We start from the raw sequence: 21229 nt of genomic DNA on the forward strand, positions 1-21229 counted from the left end.
CCCAAGAGGTGATGCTTGGGGCATCCAGTGCCAGGGTAGCTACGGCTCCTGCTGTGTCATGTACTTAGCCCCAGAACCTTCTGGGCTCACAGTGTTTCCTGAGAGATTAGAGTCTCCCCCTGGTGCTAATAGGCTTAAAGGAAGATGAGCTTCCCCTGGCCAAGGTCACCAGGGCTTAGGGCATACAGGGGGAAGCTCTGGGGGAGAGGAGGAAGGGAGGCCACTCCGTGCAGTGGGTTCAAGGACACCAGCAGGTGATGCTGGCACCTAGAGAGTGGTGGCAGGTGGAGGGGTTATGTTTACCAACAGAGGGAAGATGCTGCTGGAACCAAGGCTACACAGCCCGGTTGGGGGTTTCACTGTGACACAGGCCCCTCCCCTGCCCTCCCATTTCTCAGGCTACTTTTAGGCGCCATTGGGTGCCCAACATGCCACCATAAATGAGGCTTAGTGTTCCACCCCAGAGATTGGGATGGGGAATGCAGAAGGAGGAAGCCATAAGGAGGGTGCCCCTGGGGACCACCCAGCACTCTCACCCCCTTCCCGGTCCTCATTTGGGCCCCAAGTGCAGTTGGCAGAGGCTCCCCGGGTCAGGGGACTGCCGTCCAAGTCCTACTTGGAACCGGTGGGTCTCATATTGCAGGGTTTCCTCTGCTCCAGGGAGCTGAGACCTGCGAGGAGGGTCGGAAGCAGGAGGGCCCAGAGTGTGAGGCAGTCCAGAAGCTGAAGGTCGCTGCGGGATCTCTGCCAACCTGGCCATGAACCTGGAGCCACCCAAGGCCGAGATCCGGTCGGCCACCAGGGTGATGGGGGGACCCGTCACTCCCAGGAAAGGGCCCCCGAAATTTAAGCAGCGGCAAACCAGGCAGTTCAAGAGCAAGCCCCCCAAAAAAGGTGTCCAAGGGTAAGCAGAGCTGTGGGAGTGGTGGCTCTGAGAGGGGGTGGAGGGCCCACCAGCTGTACAGGAGGGAGGGGGGCTGCACTGTGGGTGGGGGGCTGGGTGGGGCCTCAGCCACCCTTTTCTGGTGGAAGGCAATCCCATCCTCCTAAGTGGGTGGGGCAGTTCTTGGGGGCCTGAGCTGGCCTGTCTCAGGGTCCCCATTCCCTGGGGATGGGGAGGGGTGTCCTTTTTAGCTGTTATTGCTGAAAGGTCTGGAAAGCACACCCATCCACGCCGTCACCCAGACACTCAACCAGCACCCCACTAACTGATGTGCATCTCCGCACACGCAGCCCTATCTGTACACACCCAGGACACACTCAGACACACCACGTTCCCAGGAACCTGCACTCAAGTACACGCACGCCCACCACACCCCTCCTCTCTTCCTGGCCACCGGCCCTGACTGCTCTGTCCTTGCAGGTTTGGTGATGACATCCCTGGAATGGAAGGCCTGGGAACAGGTATGACAACCGCAAGTGTCCACCTAGGTCCCCCTGCTCGCCCACCACCCAGAGTGCCTGAGGCCCAGCCCCCCACCCCAGGCAGAGGGCACCTCCCCCTAGCTGTGATTCATTCCCTTTCCCGACTGCAAGCTTCAGAGTGGGGTCGTTCCTTCAGTGGGTGCTTGGAGGGGCTGGGAAGAACAAAGCTCTTGCTGTCCCCACCCCCACCCCCTCTCACCAGCAGCAAGGCCCACCTTCCGCCCCACCTCTTCCTGGCCTGCTGCACCCACTCTCTTCCTGGGCAGGGAACCCATTCGATACCCTCCAAAGGTGGTGTGTCCTGAGAGGAGGGCTCTATGCCCAAGGACCTTGTACTCTCACCACTGGGGCGTGGACAACAGGGCCCAGAGGGCATGGTGGCGCCGGGGGCCATGGGACCCTCAACCTACTGCCCCCTTGTCCTGCAGACATCACCGTCATCTGCCCGTGGGAGGCCTTCAACCACCTGGAGCTGCACGAGCTGGCCCAGTATGGCATCATCTAGCCCTGGACCCCCGCCCTTGGCCCCTCTACTCTGCTGCCCGCCCTGACCCCCTGCTCAAGATTCCTGTGAGGAGAGATGTGCCCCTGGGAAGTCCAGAGTGTCTGGATTGTGTCTGGAGACCCTCACAGGGCAGCAGCCTCGAGCCTCCTGGACGCTAGTTACCAGGAGCCCACCACCTCCCTTCAGGACACCCTCTCGGGGCAGCCAGGCCCTGCTTAACTTCCAGAAACACTGGTCCACAGACCCTCTCCTTCCCAGGCTGGAAAGCTAGGGCAGGCCTCCCAGTGGTGTCTGCCACACCCTGCCTCCTGGCCTGCCTGTCTGGGGGTGAGGACGGGGTCCCCTTACTAGCCTTTCCCAACTGAGGCCGTTGGGCCAGCAGGAGGATGGCAGGACTCCTGCAGGCGTCAGACAATGAGAACCCCCTGGACCAGTCACACCAGTAGGAAGCTTGTCCTTTCCAACGTGGCCCGTGCTCGCTGTTCTGTTTCAAATAAAGTTAGCTTTGCTCCCCACCACTTGTCTGGGGTGTGCTGTCAGTGGGGACAGGGCCCGAGGGTAGAGTCTGTTCAGTAGGAGTGGATGGCGCAGGCGCAGGTGGCAGGGATGGCGGGGCCTCGGCCAGGCTGAGGGGAGGAAACACGTCGGGTGCTGAGAAGGCTCCTGAAGGCTGGATCGGGGCAAGGCAGCCAGCCTCAGGTACTGCAGGGATGGGAGCTCAGGTCAGAGGGAAAGAAAGCCTGTTTGCTCCCCACAGGTGAGGAGACAGGTGCAGGGAAACTGGGCCCCCCTGCCCACCCTTAGTGTCCACTAAAGCCAGACAGATGCCCACCAGCAACTCTGCAACTCCACTCCTGACCCCACAGCGGGGCACGCTGTCATACAAACACACAGACCTGCACAAAACTGTCCCTACTAGCAGTCACCTTCTGGAAACTGCCCAAGTGCATGTCCACACAGACGTGGGGCTCTGTTCACACAGCAGAGTGACTGGACAATGACTCTCGAGAAGGGGGCCCCGTGATCCCGTCTATGTGAAGGTCAGAAAAAGCCATGCGAACCTGAAGGTAACAAAGTTCCAACAGGGGTGACCTTGGGGAGGGGACAAAGAACTCTGCTGGGGCTGGAGCTAGACCTGATAGTGGTGGGGGGTGCACAGGTGTGTCGTTGAGTAAGAAGCCTTACGCTGCCCACTTAAGGTTGGTGCAATTTACTGTATGAGTGATACATCACAATAAAACTTACACTCTGCCAAAAACAAAAAAAGACTGTGGAGGGAGAGGCCTGAGCCTCAATGGACAGGAAAGGGGGAGATGGCCCCAGAGGAGGGCAGGTGCCAGGCTATGGTGAAGACATGGGGCTTCACAGGCTGGGCTTGGAGGTGGGACTTGGAGGTGGTTGGAAGTGGAGGTCAGAGGTGAAAATTGGAAGCGAGGGTCAAGGTGAAATTCAGAGCTGGAGGCTTGGCAGCAGGATTTCATCCAGTTCTCGTCCCCCGCTCTCCCTGATGGCCAGGTGGCTTTGCCTGGCACCCTCCATGGGAGGCAGATGCTGGCCAGGCCGTCGTCGAGGTCAGCTTACCCTTGGAACAGCAGCGTTTGCAAGCAAGCAGGCAGTGTAAGGGAAAGGGAACCCTGGGAAGCTGGAAGTCAGTAGGCGGAGGTGGCCTGGGGGTTCAGGGCGCATGTCCCTAAGCACCCAAGCAGGTTACTCTGACATCTGCCCTGGGAGGGGAGGGGAGGCCTGCAGCCCCAGACCCCATCCTTGTATTCTGGTCTTTTGTCCCCCGAGCTGGTCAGCCCAGGACCAGTTTGGCAGAGGGCGGGACACCGGGTCTGGGGTTCCTATGGACAGGCCCCCACTCCCTGCTGCCCCCTTGTGGACAGTCAGGGCCCTCACCAGCTGAATGGCCAGCAGGAGCTCCAGCCCTTGGACCAGCACGACCCCAATGGCATAGCAGCCCACAGTCTGGATGTTACTGCGCAGCCACCGGAGGAGTGGGGGGCCACAGCCCTCGAGATGCACCACCCTCTGGGCCACGTCCTCGTCCAGGCCCAGGGCCCCGAAGCCGCACTGGTCATTGACAGAGGCTCCACCTTCCCAGGGGTCAATGCAGCAGGAGGCAGGAAGGCTGCAGGCCTGGACTCCAGGGGAGCTGCAGTTAAAGTACCTGCAAGGGCACACAGTGTCAGTCTGGAGAGCAGGTCCCCTGGTCTGGGACCCCAGTGTGAACTGTCTCTTTGTGGTTGCTTAGTCACTAAAGTTGTGCTCGAGTCTTTTGCAATCCCATGGACTGTAGCCCGCCAGGCTCCTCTGTCCATGGGATTCTCCAGGCAAGAATACTGGAGTGGGTAGCCATTTCTTTCTCCAGGGGACCTTCCCTACCCAGGGACTGAACTCGTGTCTCCTGCATTGACAGGCAGATTCTTTACCACTGAGCTTCCCAGAATGTCTCCTACCCACCTCCAAACTTCCATGGCCACACACACGCATAGGCACGTAGGCATGCATGTGTGTATGATGCAAGTACAGAGGCATGACTGCACACACATATACGTACAGCATGAATCCACACTCGCATGCAAGTATAGAGGCACACACATCACACCTGTGCATGCTCACGCGCACACACACACAATATCCAGTTCTCTACAATTCATCCCGCACCAGGCAGGCCTCTGCACATGCTTTCTGGCTAGAAGGCGCACACTGCACAAGACAGATGGAGGGAGGCCAGCGTTTGATGGGAGCTGGAAGGAAGACGGCCTCGCCCCACAGATGCTGCTGAGTTGGTCTGAGCAGCAGGGTTGGAGCCGGAGAAGGTGGGTTGAGGACTGGCAGAGGCTTCTGTAGAGGTCAGTGGGTTGTGGTGGGTGCATGAGGGGCCGCACTGGACAGCAACAAGGGACAGGAGGCTTGGGAGGAGCTCACAGGGCCTGGAGGGAGTGTCGCTCTTATCACCTGCTTCAGGCAGCCTCAGGTGCCCCTGGCTTTGATTAGGCATCTAGTCAAAGCGTCCAGGGCCCTGTGAGCTGCAGGCTCATCCCTCACCGCCCCCTGCCCCATACAGGCACAGTCTCATCTCCTCGAAGAGAGGGCTTCACTAAGGCCGGGGCTTGGAGACCAGTAGGTTATATAACATCAGAAAGGGCTGCCACCAACCCAAAGCCACAGATGGCCACCCAGTGAGAACAAGCCTTGCAAGTGCTTCTAGGGCGCCTGGTACTCGGAAGGAAGGGCTCAGCACGTCTCAGGGAGGCTTGGGTAACTGGCTGGTTTTCAAGAGTCTCCATGTGACTCTAAAAACACGCATGTGTACACACGCACGTGTACACATACATACACACACAGTAGAGGGAAAACCGTGGAGTCATGGTCTGGAGGGATGTCTTGGATTAACCTAAAGTGAAAGTGAAAATCGCTCAGTCATGTCCAACTCTTTGCGACCCCATGGACTACACAGTCCATGGAATTCTCCAGGCCAGAGTACTGAAGTGGGTAGCCTTTCTCTTCTCCAGGGGATCTTCCTAGCCCAGGGATTTAGCCCAGGTCTCCCGCATTGCAGGCACATTCTTTACCAGCTGAGCCACAAGGGAAGCTGGTGGTGGTTTAGTCACTAAGTCATGTTTGACTCTTGCGACCCCATGGACTGTATGTAGCCTGCCAGGCTCCTCTATCCATGGGATTCTCCAGGCAAGAATACTGGAGCGGATTGCCATTTCCTTCTCCAAGGGAAGCTAGATTAACTTAAAAGTTATTTTCAACTGACACTGAGATGTCTTGTATGATATCCTCACTGGAAAAAACAAAACAACAATCTCCAAAAATGATTTTCTATGTCTGCCAGCTGAGTTTCTCTGTTAACATCCCTGCATGACCACGTGGCCCTGGCTGGGCCTGAGCGTGTACATGTGCAAATGTGCCTGCGTGAGCGTGTGCACACGTGTGAGTATATATGGGTGAGGAGCCTGTACAGGTGAATGTGTGTACAAGTGAGTATGGGCATGTGAGTGCGGCCCGACCCCTCTCCAGCCCTCCTCACTCGTGGGCTCCAGGACTCACAGGTTCCGCTGCCAGTCCTGGTAGGTGGCCGCCCCACAGCACTGCAGCCCCAGCTGGACTTGGTCGATGAGGAAGCACAGGTCTGGGTCGTCTTGGTAGTGGGTGATGGCCAGGCGCAGGACGTGCTCCAGGCCATCCTGTAACTGGCCCCAGAGGGCCACCACCAGGGCCCCCACTGCAGCCTCCAGCACCAGGAAGGCAAGGACGCCCCCGGAGAAACAGCGCAGCAGAAAGGCGTTCTCGCAGAGGGCACCCAGGCAGCCCGCCAGGCTCACTGCGCTGACCGCCAGTCCGCCCAGCACCAGTCCCAGCATGGGGTCTGCAGGCAGGGGGGACCCCCAACTACTCCCCAGAGACCCCTTGACAGCCAGGCCCCAGAGCCCAATGGCCAGGGCCAGCAGGCTGAGCAGGGAGAAGAGGAAGTTGGACAAGAAGAGTAGGCACTTGAGGCAGCTGCTTTCTGAGGGGAGCAAGCAGGCCAGGAACCCCCCAAGGCCTGCCCTCCAGGGCGGGTCCTCCCAGGGAGCTGGTCCTGGGCGACTGGAAGTGAGGGGGCTGCTCCCGGCGAGGGATGGTTCCTGACCTCCAGCCTCCTGCAGGGGAAGGAGGAACAGTCCCTGTAACACTCAGCTGGGAGCAAGGTCAGAGCCTTCGGGGGAGGAAGCTGGACAGCGGAGGTGGAAGGGGGTGTTCAGAGATCCTAGAAGCCCGGGGACATGGGTGTGGCCAGGAGACCAGGGCTCTGTGGGTGCAGGGCCTCCCAAAGACTCCACCTTGGCCTCCAGGAGGACACTCAGCCAAGTTTGGGGGCCCTGGCCTTACCCAGGAAAAGAATAATGGGGTGCTAAAGGTGGGGGTGGGGGGCCAACCCTCCTATCAGTTCCCCAACAGAGGCCTGAATCACTGATCATGAGGTTGGGAGAAGCTGCCAGTTTCAGCGATGGAATTTTGTCCCTTGACGGGACAGTCTCCACCTCAGTTCTGCCTGTTCCCCAACCCCTCCACTGGCAGGCAGGTGTGGGAGGGCTTCTGCCCCCTTTTTGTAGGGGAAGGGGCAGCAGGCCCTTGAAGTCTGGCTGTAGGAAGAATGAGGAAGCTAAGACCTCAAGCCTGGGCAGAGTGCCCAGTATCCCAGGAAGAAATGAGCCCTTTACTCCCCACCTGTCTGACCACATCAGAGCAGAGGAAAGAGGGGTTATTGATCAGCATCCCCCAGACCTCGACAAGTCAGTAAGAGCAAAAGGACAAGCTGCCGATGACATTGGCCTTCAGCCCCTTCTGCACCGAGCCAGAGCTCACCCTCCCATCACCTAGATCCACCTAGATCCCTGCCAGATCTCTTGTCTAGGGGCCATACGGGGCTGAGTGGATGGCAGCAGGGAGCTGAGAAGGCCGATGGGGGCTGGGTCACAGGTGAGGGGGGCAGGGAAAATGTGGGGGTGGCCCATTGGGTGATGGTCCCTGGGTGTGTGCTATCCTTGGGGTGTGGATGCACCCCACGCCATGTTAAACACAAGGGCAACGCTGGGTCACCTTTCAGGGTCGAAACAGGGTGCTAGGGGTGGTTAAGGCACCTGATTAGTAAAGCCCCACCCCAATCTTAGCAGCGGGGCATCCGCCTCCCCAGTACACAGCAGGGCTCTGGGTGGGGTGGGGGAGAGAGAACACCCCCAACCCTGGCAGTCGCCACAGCATTGCTTACCTGGGCCAACAGGGGGCTCCTTTCCCCCTCCTCCATCCTTCCCCAGGACAGGTGTGCTAGACCCAGCTGGCTTCTCTGGCTGGGACACCAGGCCAGTGTTGCCTGTGGCCCTGGCCGCTCTGTGAGCTGTGAGCCCCACCAGGATGCCGTGGTCACGACCAGATCATGTGAGGAGTCATATTTTAGGGCTTAACACAGCCTCTGCTTGTCGAGATGCAGAGAATTCTTCCTGAACCCAGATTCTTGGCCTTGGTCTGTGCAGGCATGACGTGGGAGCTGTCAGGGGGCTGGCCTCGTGGTCATCGCCAGAGGGTCCCGGTGTGGACAGCCTGGCAGATTCAGTGCTGCCCCTCAGCTCAGCTGGAGGATCAGATCCTGGGCCCCAGTAATAGCCTGGGAGACCAGCCCACAGCTAAATGCCAGTTTATCCTCTGACTTATTCACTGAAAGAAAGAAATTAAATATATACAATGAATATGAGTTTGAGAAAACTCCAGGAGATAGTGAAGGACAGGGAAGCCTGGTGTGCTGTAATTCATGGGGTTGCAAAGGGTCGGACACAACTTAGCGACTGACCAACATAATTATATACAAACATATGTAAATATATACATATAATTACGTGTGTGTGCGTGTGTGTGCCTAATTGCTTCAGCTGTATCTGACTCTCTGCGGCCCCATGGACTGTAGCCCGGCAGGCTCCTTTGTTCATGGGATTCTCCAGGCAAGACTACTGGAATGCAGAGCCTTTCCCTTCTCCAGGAGATCCTCCCGACCCAGGGATTAAAGTCCAGTCTCCTGCGTCGCCGGCAGATTTTTTACCGTCTGAGTCACCAGGGAAGCCCATAATTATATACAAATGTACGTGTGTATATTTGAAGTGTCTTTTCATTTTCACACATCACTGGGTAAATTACATCCCTCTTGGTTTTAAGGTACCCGGGATCCCTCACCCTCTGAGTTTCTCAGCAGCAGGACTTTGTCAAGGTCACTATTGGGCCCTAGAGCTTGGAAGGACCCTGGCCATGGAGCAAGGAACAGACAGAGGTGTGCTCCAGGCTCCCTGAGCCTGCATCATCTGCTTTCTCACCCTGCCTGCCTTGCTTGGATGCAGTAGGAAGACTGGCTCAGAGCGGGACCCTACCCCCCACCAACTCTGCAAGACCCTGGGCATGAACCTCCATACCTCCTGAGTCCAGCTTATGGCATGCATGAGACTGTGATGTGTGTGGATGCTGCTGTTGGCTGCTGGAGCGCTGAGACCGTGGAAAACAGAGGCTGCCAGGAGCCCCTCTGCAAACACGTTTGCATGACAGGAGGAAGAGTGGTCTCTGGGAGATTTGTGTGCCCTGTCCTGTCTCTACTGTCCTCCCCACTCCCTTTCTCAGCTTCTTCTGTTTGATGTTTTAGCCCATCTCTTTTCCTTCCTCACTCACCACTTTACAATCCAGACATTTGGGCTGCTTGCTGGGCCCTGATCAGCCTGGCACTGATGTCCCCTGACCTATGCCATCCCCTGAAATGTCTTCTTGGTGTCCAATTCCAGACTAGTATGGCCCAGGGAGCACTTTTTATTTTTATTTGCTTTATCTTGTTCTTTAAAAAAAATATATATATATATATATATATATATATATACACACACACACACACTTTATTTATGCTTGGTTGCTCTGGGTGTTTGTTGCTGTGTGGGCTTTACTCTGGTTGCAGCAAGCAAGGGCTACTCTCTAGCTGTGGTATGCAGGCTTCTCCTTGCCGTGGCTTCTCTTGTTGCACGGGTTTCTCTGATAGCTCAGTTGGTAAAGAATCCACCTGCAATGCAGGAGATCCCGGTTCGATTCCTGGATCAGGAAGATTCCCTGGAGAAGGGATAGGCTACCCGCTCTAGTATTCTTGGGCTTCCCTGGTGGCTCAGCTGGTAAAGAATTCGCCTGCAATGCAGGAGATCTGGGTTTGATCCGTGGGTTGGGAAGATCCCCTGGAGAAGGGAAAGGCTACCCACTCCAGTATCCTGGTTTGGGGGATTCCATGGACTGTATAGCCCATGAAGTCATAAAGAGCTGGGCAGGACTGAGCAACTTTCACTTTCTCCTGTTGCACAGGCGCACAGGGTCTAGGACATACGGGCTTCAGAAGCTGTGGCTCCCAGGCTCTAGAGCACAGAAGTTGCGGCACGTGGGCTCAGTAGTTGTGGCTCCCAGGCTCTAGAGCACAGAAGTTGCGACACGTGGGCTCAGTAGTTGTGGCTCCCAGGCTCTAGAGCACAGAAGTTGCGGCACGTGGGCTCAGTAGTTGTGGCTCCCAGGCTCTAGAGCACAGGCTCAATAGTTGTGGCACACGGGCTTGGTTGCTCCTCGGCATATGGGATCTTCCCAGACCAGAGAGCAAACCCATGTCTCCTGCATTGGCGGGTGGATTCTTTACCACTGAACCACCAGGGAAGCTCCCATCTGTGTTTTTGCTTCAGGTTCCTCACTAGCTGCTCCCATAATGACTACTCCTTGGAGCCCAGCCTAAACTCTGGCAGAGGGCCAGCTGAGTGTTAAGCCACTGAATTTTGGGAGGGTTCATTACACAGCAGTATTGTGAGCGCAAATGACTGACACAGAGTTTATTCTGTCCGGGACTGGTCTGCAGTACAGAGCCCTGCAGTACAGTAGTGACGAAAGTTGACGATCCCCCATCATTAGGCGCTTACGTTCAAGTACAGGGGAAGTCAGAGAGTATGTGGAGAAACAAGCAAACATGTGCTGTTGTATATGGTCACGAGTGTCATGAAGCAAGGAAAGGAAATAGTGGTGATGTTATCTTCTTGTATAAGGTGATTGGGAAGGCCTCACTGTAAGGCTCTGGTTCCTAGGTATACACCCAAAAGTACTGAAAACAGGGACTCAAACAAATACATAGATATACAGAATCATAGCAGCCAAAAGCTGGAAGCAACGCAGGCCTCCATCAGTGAAGAATGGACAAATAAAATGTGCTCCGTACATGCCATGGAATACGTGTGCATGTGTGTTTAGTTGCTTCAGTCATGTCTGACTCTTTGTGACCTTATGGACTGTAGCTCACCAGGCTCCTCTGTCCATAGGATTCTCCAGCAAAAATACTGGAGTGGGTTGCCATGCTCTCCTCCAGGGGATCTTCCCAGCCCAGCAATCAAACCGGTATCTCCTGCAGCTCCTGCATTTCAGGCAGATTCTTTACCGCTGAGCCATCAGGAAGTCTACCATACTCAGCCATAAAATAGAAAGAAACTCTAACACAGGCTACAATATGGATGAACCTTGAAAACATGATGCTCAGTGAAAGAAGTCAGACACAAAATCCACATATTATGTGATTCCACTTGTAGAATAGGTAAAGCCATAGGGACAGGAGGTAGGTTAGTGGTTGCCAGTGGTTGGGGAAGGGGGAAACGGCAGCCACAGCTGAATGAGTGTGAGGTTTCCTTTAGGGGTTGATGAAAACTTTAGGACTAGATAGAGAAGGTGATTGTTCAACATCGGGAATGCACTAAAGGGCAGTGAGTTTTCCCCTTTAGAATGGTTAACTGTCGGTTCTGTGAATGTCATCTCAATTTAAAAAAAAGAAAAGAGGGACTTCCCTGGAGGTCAAGAGGCTAAGACTCTGCGCTCCCAATGCAGGGGGCCCAGCTCCGATCTCTGGTCAGGGAACTAGATTTCACATGTCACAAGTAAAGAGTTTACATGCTGCAACTAAAGATCCTGGGATGCCAGGATCTAATATCCCTGGTGCTGCAATGAAGACTCAGTACAGCCAAATAAATAAATAAATATTAAAAAAAATTTTTAAAAAGGAAAAGAACAGAACAAGAGGACTGAGAAGAAGCTGAAGGGAGAGAGGGAATGAGCCTCATAGATTTTCTTGGGGCAAGGCCCCTGTGAGGATGACTTCAGGAAGGTCACCTGGGAGTGTCTCCGGATCCAGACCTGCAATGGAAGCAGCATGGCACAGGCGGAGGGAGAAGGTGAGCAATCAGACAATCCCAATAAAGGCCTCAGGGATCCTCGCAGCTGGGATGGCCTGCAGAATTGTACCAGACTGAGACATGGGGCTGGGCCTTGCTAACCATTGCCGTTATTGGGCATGAGCTGCCTGGGGGAAGGGACTGTGATCTGGAGTAAGCTAAGTCCCCAAAGGGGAGCTCAGCCAGCGCTGCCAGCAGCTTTGGTCCTGAGTGGGGGTCTGGGCAGTGCCCTCGGCACATGCCAGGCTGACGTGCAGGAAAAGCGTTTCGGGCACATGTAGTACCTTAGGTGGGAACAAGCCTGGAAAGTCCGAAGAAGGATGGCTGTCTTCAAATTTTTCTCCGAGTGAGATGAGGAGATGTCAGGTGTTGAGTAAGGTGCATCCAATTTGACAAAAGAACCACTCAGGCTGCTGTGCTATGGGCAGAAGGTCAGGGATAGGATGGGAGCTGGAGGTCAGGCCCAGTGTAGCCAGACTGTGGCTCATCTCTTCCTCAGAGAGGACACGTCCGGCATCATCAATTACTGCATCAGGCTTCAAAGCAGGGCCTCCGGAAGATGGTTGTCACCTCTCTGGCTCCATCGCAGCCCTGTTCCAATATTGGGTAGCCTTTGGATGAAAGTGTAGTTACCACCACTGTTATGGGCTGAACTGTGTCCCCCTCCAAATTTCTATGTTGAAGTCCAAACCCCAGGGCCTTAGAATGAGACTTTGAAGGTAAGGCCTTTAAAGAGGTAATTAACTTAAAAAATCAGGCCATTAAGGCGGGCCCTCCTCTAATGTCCTTATAAGAAAAGGAAACTGGGACACAGAGAGACTCCAGGAATGCACTTGTACAGAGGGAAGACACAGGACGAGGACGGCCATCTGCAAGCCAAGGAGGGTGGCCGCAGAAGAAACCAAGCCTGATTTCCGACTTCTGACCTCCAGAACTGTGAGAAAATAAGTTTAAGCCACTCAGTGTGTGGTATTTTGTCATGGCAGCCCCAGAAATAGAACTACTAGTATAACTTTAAAACTTTAATGTAATACCTTCACAGTCACACAATGGAGATTAAAAGGTAAGCGGTGTAGAGTAGAATAGCATGTCTGTCAATGCTTGGACGTGACCACACTAGGAGACATCACCACCAGGACACAGTTTTGTCCTTCTGTGTAAGGGATACAGTCAGTATGAGAAGCAAAAAGAGGCCGTCCTGTATAAGAGCAGGACAGGGTGAGAAAGCAGGATGCGTGTCAGCAGGATAAAAACCACACACCTTGCCCCTTGATAGGAGCAACCCTATCAACTCTTCTGCCAATGTCTGTCCCGCCTCCAGCCCCCTCATGGCCACCGTGCTCTGCCCTCTGAACTAAATAAACCTCAGTCTCCCCAAGGGTCTCCCTGATTCTCCTCCTGCACGATTCTCCATTCAGTTTCTAGAAGAATCCTACAATGTTACACAGAGCATGCTTCCTCCACTCTCACTTCCCCAAAGACTTCCCTAACACACTTAAAACAGAATTTCCGTGTGACCAGCAAGGCGCCCAATTCGAGCCCACCGATCTCTGTCGGTGGATGAGATGCGCTCTGATGCGTCCATCTGGGCTGCAGCGCAGCGTCTCTCCACCGCGTGGTCAGCTGGGGGCGCCCCTCCACGCAGAGCCCAGCGCGGGGCCGCCCTGCGCAGGCGCAGGCCGTTGGTGGGGCCGGAACCTGATTGCGGGGCCGGAACCTGGTTGCGCGGCCGCGCGGCCGGGGGAAGCGCGTCGGGTGAGGCACAGGACGTCGCGGCGGTGGCGGCCGGGCGGCGAAGCTGGAGCGGCGGTGGCGGCGGCGGCGGGAGGCCGGGGCCGGGGCTGAGGCCGGGGTCGGGGCTGCGAGGCCCGTGGGGCGGCAGGCGGCGGCAGCCCGGGGCTCGAGCCCGGACACGGGAGCGGCCACCATGGCCGAGAGCATCGTGAGTGGGGCGGCCGGGCGGGAGGGCGCCGGGATGAGGCAGCATATTTGCCGGCGCGGCCTGCGGAGAGGCGCAGCGGCCCGCCCTCCTCCTCCTGGGCCGGCCAGCCGGCTGGGCTCCCGACCTCCTCTCAGCACCTCCCGTCCCCGGCTGGAGTGGGAGGCCGGGCGGTCTGAGGGTGTGGGCTGTGCCGGCCGCTCTGTTCCTGGTCGCGGGGTCTCGCCGGGCGCGCCTAGAAGAGGGGCTCCGGGTTGCCGGGGGCTACGACCCCTCCTCGCCTCCTGTCCGTCTTTCCTGCCTCCTGCCGTCGCCCCAGTGACTGCCTTGTCACAGGTCACTGAAAGAGCATTTTCTACAAATGGGGACCCCTCTCCCCGCTAGAGGAAGCTGCGAAGAAGGGAGACGGTGGAGTGGCGGATGGCAAGGAGACCTTGACAGCTACCTGTCTGTAAAGGGCTGTTAAAAGATCTCATTTTGTACCCAAAGTTAGATATTAACACACGTCCCCTTAAAGTTTTTTTTTTTTTTTTGAGTGAAAATAAGAAAAAACTGGGCGTCTCTTAACTTGAGAAAAGTTCCTCTCAGAAGTCAGTGTAGCCGGGAAAAACTCAGCAGACCACCTGGACAGAAGAATTTTTTGGTTAACTTCAAGGACCACTTGGAATTTCCTGGGGGAAGCAAAAGCAGTTTGGGGTGGCAAGTCATGTTCAGAACTTGGCCTTGGGAGGGCCTCGAACAGTTTTGCCAGGTGTTGGGAATAGCACGCATTCTCTCTGGATGGTCAGGTCTGCAGGAACCTCCAGCTCTGGGACTTTGAGACTTTTTCTCTAGTGAGTCCTAACTCTGCTCTCTATTCAGGGGCCCTGGCTCCTTCTCCGTGTTTCCCAGCCTAGAGATGAGCAGAGGGAATAAATGGCCCAAGAGAAATGAGCACCTAACTCGTTTTAAAATAAGACTTCTCACCAATTATTGGTAACTCATCCTAGAAATAGGTTAAGAGTTAGCACTCAAATATGTTTCCAAACTTTCTCTTTACTGTAGTATTTTTAACTGAATTGAAATACCTGTGGATAAGTGAGTTTCAGAGAAAGCCACTTTTGTATCTGTGTATAAGGCAAAGCTCTAGTTGATAGCATGGATCTCTTGCTGAATTTCTCACATTGTGAGGAATTGAAACAGATCATTCTGAAATTTATTTCAAAAGTTTATTTACTTATTTAGAAGAAGTCTTCTAAAAATTTTTGTGGAAAAACTTGATTTTTATCTCACTAATTCTTTGACTCCCCCAAGAAGTATTCTGGGCTCACTTTCTCATAATTAGAGAGACCTAGGTTACCAAGAAGTTAATGTGTCTCTGTTGCCTGGTTTGTCTTTTCTTGTGTATTTTACTTTATAGCCTGTGTCGAAGGCCAGGCCATAACTTCCCTCAGTATAAGTTATGTTTGTCTTTTAAATACTGAGCTTAGCTTGGAAACCTTAACTTCTGTGTCTTGTTGTAAACAAACAAGTAGAATAACTTCTTAAGCTTTGGAACTCTCCAGAAACATGTAATCCTGACCTTTAACTCCTCAAGGAGTAGAGTGTCACGCTCTTGGTCCTATGTGAACATTCAAAGCCACAGTCACTACATCCCTCAAAGAGAAGCAGGGCACTTGACTGCTTAACCTGCCTCAGTATTGGAGACAGATTGCAGAAACAAATAAGTGGGAGGCTGTGTATTAAAACATTTTTCTAGATCTTGAATCTAGAGTATACTAGAAATCAAAAGTCAAAAGACTTTGTGGTACACACAGATGAGTGAGAAAGTTAAACATGTTATTGAGAAGCAAAAATAAAGAAAATACACTCTTAACAATTGGGATTTCATAAGGACTATTCAAAACAAAATCTTAAAATTGAATACAACATGGGGGGAAAACCTTTTCAGTTAAGCAAAAGTTATTCAATCCCTGGGTCAGGAAGATCCCCTGGAGTAGGAAATGGCAACCCGCTCCAGTATTCTTGCCTGAAAAATTCCATAAATAGGAGCCTGGCGGGTTACAGTTCATGGGGTTGCAGAGTCCGACACAACTGAATACACACACACAATTTACTAGAAAATGAGAAAGGACTTCCCTGGCAGTCCAGTAGTGGAGACAGGACTCCTTGCTTCCCCTGTAGGGGGTAGGGGTTTGATGCCTGGTTGGGAAAGTTCTGCATGCTGAGAGGTATGGCCGAAAAAACCAAAACAGGGAAAGACAGAGGCAAGCTATTTTTTAGGAAATGTAGGAATAATTTAGGAAAATCTAAATTATTATTATTTAAAGAATATTTGTTTATTTGGCTGCACAGAATCTTAGTTGTGGCATGTGGGATCTAGTCCTCAGACCAGGGATCGAACGCCAGCACCCTACATTGGAACCCAGCGTCTTGGCCACTGAACCACCAGGGAAGTCCGTACATTAGTCTTAATTTGATAAAATCGACCAGATCGAAAGCCATTGTGGCATTTTGTCCTATATCAATGAAAGCCTTTCGAAAACAATTGCTTATGACATTTCTCATCTGTATAGTGTTTTTTTGAATACAATACACAGTGCAGTGTTGCTGAGATGAAGAACATGAGTACTTTTTGGCACATTCTGTTCGTGGCTCCTCCCATCCCTCAGGTGGTTGGAACATCTCTGTCTTGCTGGTGGCAGGGCGTGCCTTTTCATGCTCCCCATTGAGGCAAGACCTCGGATGGCTGGCCTGGACGTAGCAGCTCACTTTCACTGGGCTTCTGTCAGGGTGAAAATCAAATCTAGAAAGTGCTGCTCTGTCCAGCTGTCTTCCAGACCTGACAACCATTTCATGGCTAGCCATGAAAATATTTAAAACCCTGACAAATTTTACCATGGTATTAAAATCTTATTTGTCTTCTTTTTATTGAAAGTAAATAACAAATTAGATTTCCTGCAGTCCTTTAATGTTTTTAGTTTTCTTTTTTTTTCTATTTTGGCCTCATGGCTTGCGGGGATCTTGGTTTCTAAGCAGGGATTAAACCTGTGCCCTTGGCTTTCACTGTGGGTCCTAACCCTCGATAGTCTGCTAAGGAGTTCCATATTGAATTCTGTGATCTTTTAAAAGTAGTCTGAATGGATCTGGGAACAAAGTTTTTTTTAAACAACTCAATTGTTCATGATTCTTGTTTTTTTTTTTCCTGCTGATTAAAAAAAAAAATTTGGGTAAACATGAAGAGAAAAATGTTGATCTTTCAGATATATTCTTTATAAATAATGGTGAAAAGTTGAGGTTGTAGGAATTCCCTGGTGGTCCAGAGGTTGGGACTTTGCATTTTCACTGCTGAAGGTGTGGGTTCAAGCCCTGGTTGGGGAATTAAAATTCCACAAGCCATGTGGCATGGCCAAATACATTTTTAAAAAATTGAAGCTGTATTTTTCTGAGTGAAATGATACGAGTTGACTATTAGGGCAGCCCTCTTAGGATGTCCTCCCCTGTGCTGATGACTCTCAGACCTCTGCTTCATCTTCTAGAAACATTGGGTTACAATACGCAAGAGGAAAGGTGAAGTTTGACTCTTAAGTTTCAGTGACTCATGCCGAGAGACTGCAGATGTTAGTTTCAGTAATAGGTCAGGACCTTCCAAGTCTGCATAGTAACCACCTTGTTTCATTTACCATAGATAATACGTGTCCAGTCCCCAGATGGGGTGAAGCGGATCACGGCAACAAAGAGAGAAACAGCTGCAACATTTTTGAAAAAGGTACCTGTGGCTTGGGTATTGACCTTTCTTCATCCTCCACTGTTGTTCTCTTCCTAGTCTGTACCTTTTCTCTTTCCCTCATTTTCTTGATTCCTCCCCACGCCCAAGTTTAGTCTCTTGCATTGGTTTTCTCTGTCCTGATTGGTGGGACTGATACAGAATCAGATGTGTCTCAGCTGACCACTGCTTAGCGTCACAGGACCGAGGGCCCAAAGGTCAGTGTAAAAGGATTTCCCAGGAGGAATATTTGTGAGTGAAAAAATCAGAGAGTGAAGAACTTGAATCATTCTTCAGCAAAGGGGAGTTATTAACATGTATAGAATGATCCTACTTTCTTCTTAAAAACTTAGGTAAAGCGCCATATACAAATCTGTGATGTGAGAATGTGGTTTAAAGCGCATAAGCCAGACCTAAAAGGGGTAGCTCCGGAAGAGGATGCCAAAGAAAGAGTGGCTTTTGCTTGATGCTTCATTCTAGAGGTCGGCAAAGCATGGTTCATGGCTGGCCGCCTGTTTTCATTGGAACACAGCCGCGCTCTTTGGCTTATGTACTGTCTGGCTGCTTTTGAGCTCCAGGGGCAGAGCTGAGTAGTTGTGACAGATTGTATGGCCTGAAAGCTGAAAATATTTACTGCCTGGCTCTTTACAGAGAAAATTTGCCAACTTCTACTTTATACATTCTTTATTATTTGAATTTGTTGTAGATAACTATTAACTTTTAATTAAAAAAATCACTTTTCATAAGCCAAAAAAAAGAAAAGGTCACAGACGGTTAAAGCCAGAGGAAATTTTCAGTGTCAGGTAGTCTGATCTTTTTGTTTTCACAAAGATGGAAATTGAAGTCCAGGGAATAAGGAGATTTGCTGAGGATTACAGTGTGATCTGTTAAGGAAGTCATAGCACTTACCTGAGAAGTTTGGTCTCTGAAAAGTAGTTTCTATTCTGATCCCAACAGTGCTGCTTAAGCAACCGTATTTACAAAAATAAAAGAAAAACGACCCAGGTGCAATAGACAGCAGAAAAGAGAATCTCTGTGTCTTTAAGGACTTTTTAATATCCTGCGTGTGTGCTTACTTGCTCAGTCATATCCAGCTGTTTGTGACCCCATGGACTGTAGCCTGCCATGGAGTTTTCCAGGCAAGAGTAATGGAGTGGGTTGCCTTTTCCTACTCCGTTTTAATATTTTACTCTTTGCTTTTTCAGTAGCAGCTGACCATTGTCAGCTCACTCCTGGTGATGGTGCTGGGATACCCTAAAATCTTGAGTTCTTGAGAGATCGTCTGAGACAGAGATGAAGCATTAAGTACCTATTGCTTGGACAGTTATGGGGATAAACGTGAGATTAAGAAGACTGCCTACAGTTCTTCTTTACTTTTCCGAGTCTTTGTTATATGAAAATTTCTTACATCTCTAATAACCATGTAGAAATATGATCATGTTTTTAACTTGAGGTTTTCGTGCTTGGCATCAAATATAGAGTTGTTGGACAGGTTAAATTCAAATGATTTAAAAGAAACCTAAAAATACAGGATTATTCTGACTTTTAATTGCCTCAGAAGTATCCTGAAATCCTAGTGCTCCCTCTGGGTATTTACTTGTTGCCTTGCATAGGGAATATAGACACAATAGCTGTCACTGGATGTGGGTGGAGTCAGGGAGGTACAGTTTAGTGTTGACCTAATTTCTGAAGCCATTATCACCACAGTAGTCATTGCTTAGGAGAAATTTGCTTGGGAATACTCAAAAACAAACATTTATTACGCCGAGATGTTTCCCCTCAAGTGAAAATCCTTTCCTCTGATTATGCAAATGATATGGATTAATTACAAAAGCCTCGAACAATACAGGGAAGTATAAAGAAGCAGTAAGAATAACTCACAATTTTACTAGCCAGAGATAACTGTTACTATAGCATGTCTTTATGTGTACACATGTGCAGGCATATGTGCACACACATTCCTGTATATGCATGTACATGTACTTTCACCAAAATAGGAGCGCACTATACTACTGCTGTATTTCAAATCTGAGGTTAAGGAGAAACATTTATGGATCACTAAAGAAAAAAATGGAGAAGGAATTGGCAACCTGCTCTGATACTCTTGCCTGGAGAATCTTATCAGGAGCCTGGTGGGCTACAGTCTGTAGGGTTGCAAAGAGTTGGACATGACTGAAACAACTTAGTACAAAAAATAAAAAAAAAACTGGCCTGCCTGCATTTTAATTTATATGTAAAGTGCTTTTTAAAGACTGATTTGGAAATAATGTATTTTAATCATGTATCATGGATTCATAAAGAGGAAAATCCACCTGGAATTAATTGGATAGGCTCTCCTTGTGACCTCACATTCAGAGTCCAACCTTCCTGAACCATTTTTTGACTCAAGTGACCATGTTATGTCTTATTGAAGGGGTCACTATCTGCCCTGTCAGGAAGATCAGTGAGCCAGCCACCAACGCCTGTGTTTCCGGTGCTGGTGCTTGGATGCTCTCCACCTTACCGACAAGGCTCAAGAACCAAGATCCCTGTTTCTTCCTTGATTGATCATTGAATGGATTGTTTGATGGCAATGTTGAGGGGTGATGGTTGTTTAGCTGTCTGGGTGACAAGTTACATGAGTCCAGGCAGTGACCCGTAGGTCAATCCTCCTGCCCTGCAGGCAGAAGAAGTAAGATGCACCCATTCTAGAGAAATTCACAGCTCACCTTGTGATCATTTGTAACCTTTTTTCACTTCACAATAGGTTATGGACATGACTCTATGGCAACAAATGTAGATTTGTATCTTTTTTTTTTTTTAACTGTGATAAGAAAAATAACATAAAATTTGCCATGCAAACCATGTTTAAGTGTATAGTAGCATTAAGTACATTCATGGTGTTATACAGCCATCACCACCATCCATCTCCAGAATTTCTTCATCTTCCCACACTGAAACTCTGTTCCCATTAAACACAAACTTTTCTCCCCGCCTCCCCTTCAGCTCTGGTAACCACCCTACGTTCTGTCTCTCCAGGTGTGTCATATGAGTGGACTCATACTGATTTTTGATAATTAATAATTTGGCTGTGCATTTGTGCCCTGTAAGTGGGCTTTGAAACGGCCTTCCTGTCGCCTCACAAACTTGCCTGAAAAGTATGTTAACCACTGAACTTTGTTGGCTCCAACTTCCCATCCCCACACTTGATACCCTTGATCCTGATTTAATGTGTGGCATTATGCTCTCTAAGGAAATTGGTTTTGTAAGTGTAATAAGACATCTTGCAATGAAAATCTCTCATAGAATCTTGAGTTACCGGATCTTTTGAGGCCACCTAATGCTTCTCCCTGAAGAATTCCTTCTCTGTGAATCACTAGACCGCGACCCCTCCAGGACAGGCTCTTCTGGCTGTCCTGCTTGGCAGCATCCTTCCTCATCTCCAGGATCCCAGGGTTTGCTTCTGCTGCTGTCACTTCGCTGAAAGGGCCCTCACTGAGTCACCCCAGATCCTACCTCTGTCCTTTTTGTTGGCTGCACCTTGTGGCTTCTGGGATCTTAGTTCCCCAGTGAGGGATCAGATGTGCACCCTCAGCCATGAAAACGCAGAATCCTAACTTCTGGGTTGTCAGGAAATTTCCCTCAGTCCTTTCTTAACCGACCTCTTAGCAGCAAGTGACTGCTGCTGATAAATGTATAAAAAAATATTATACATTTTTTTAACCTGTGAATTAAAGTACCTGCCAAGAGATGCTTGAAAAATGTGAACAGTCAAAAAGACTGATGGTGAAGCAAATACCCAGGTCTGGGTTGGGGCAGTGGCAGCCTCCAGGAACCATTGGTCAGCCTTCCCACTTCTCAGCCTGTCACTCCTCTCC

At 51.1% G+C, this 21229-nt stretch overlaps 3 protein-coding genes across 4 annotated transcripts in view; 2 read left to right on the plus strand and 1 right to left on the minus strand.

Annotated features, from left to right (window-relative positions):
- Window positions 1-758: 758 nt before the first annotated feature.
- Window positions 759-1930, plus strand: PDE6G (phosphodiesterase 6G). Its single transcript, XM_068978755.1, has 3 exons — window positions 759-904; window positions 1364-1404; window positions 1854-1930. The coding sequence occupies exons 1-3, from the start codon at window positions 759-761 to the stop codon at window positions 1928-1930; spliced, it is 264 nt and encodes an 87-aa protein (XP_068834856.1).
- Window positions 1931-2499: 569 nt separating this feature from the next.
- Window positions 2500-13617, minus strand: TSPAN10 (tetraspanin 10). The gene is made up of 5 exons (XM_068977508.1): window positions 13406-13617; window positions 13207-13352; window positions 5993-6452; window positions 3761-4100; window positions 2500-2556 (listed from the first exon to the last, which is right to left on the minus strand). The coding sequence occupies exons 1-5, from the start codon at window positions 13615-13617 to the stop codon at window positions 2500-2502; spliced, it is 1215 nt and encodes a 404-aa protein (XP_068833609.1).
- NPLOC4 (NPL4 homolog, ubiquitin recognition factor) overlaps window positions 13551-21229 on the plus strand; it is a 52172-nt gene continuing 44493 nt past the window's right edge. For both annotated transcript variants that reach the window (XM_068976879.1, XM_068976878.1), the window contains exons 1-2: window positions 13551-13630; window positions 17295-17375. In XM_068976879.1, the coding sequence (XP_068832980.1) occupies window positions 13616-13630; window positions 17295-17375 (96 nt within the window). In that variant the 5' untranslated portion in view covers window positions 13551-13615. The remainder of the gene's footprint in view (window positions 13631-17294; window positions 17376-21229) is intronic.

The sequence above is a fragment of the Capricornis sumatraensis genome, chromosome 8 (assembly GCF_032405125.1).
Source record: "Capricornis sumatraensis isolate serow.1 chromosome 8, serow.2, whole genome shotgun sequence".
NCBI classification, from domain to species: Eukaryota; Metazoa; Chordata; class Mammalia; order Artiodactyla; family Bovidae; genus Capricornis; species Capricornis sumatraensis.

Bases quoted from the DNA above. Each gene is read 5' to 3' on its own strand.
- PDE6G (XM_068978755.1), top strand. From the start codon at position 759: ATGAACCTGGAGCCACCCAAGGCCGAGATCCGGTCGGCCACCAGGGTG. The intron at 905-1,363 runs GTAAGCAGAGCT...CTGTCCTTGCAG, and splicing joins CCCAAAAAAGGTGTCCAAGG to GTTTGGTGATGACATCCCTG. The intron at 1,405-1,853 runs GTATGACAACCG...CTTGTCCTGCAG, and splicing joins AATGGAAGGCCTGGGAACAG to ACATCACCGTCATCTGCCCG.
- TSPAN10 (XM_068977508.1), bottom strand. From the start codon at position 13,617: ATGGTGGCCGCTCCCGTGTCCGGGCTCGAGCCCCGGGCTGCCGCCGCC. The intron at 6,453-13,206 runs GTCACACGGAAA...TGCTCCCCTCAG, and splicing joins TCGAATTGGGCGCCTTGCTG to AAAGCAGCTGCCTCAAGTGC. The intron at 2,557-3,760 runs GTGTCCCGCCCT...TCCTCCCCTCAG, and splicing joins CCATAGGAACCCCAGACCCG to CCTGGCCGAGGCCCCGCCAT.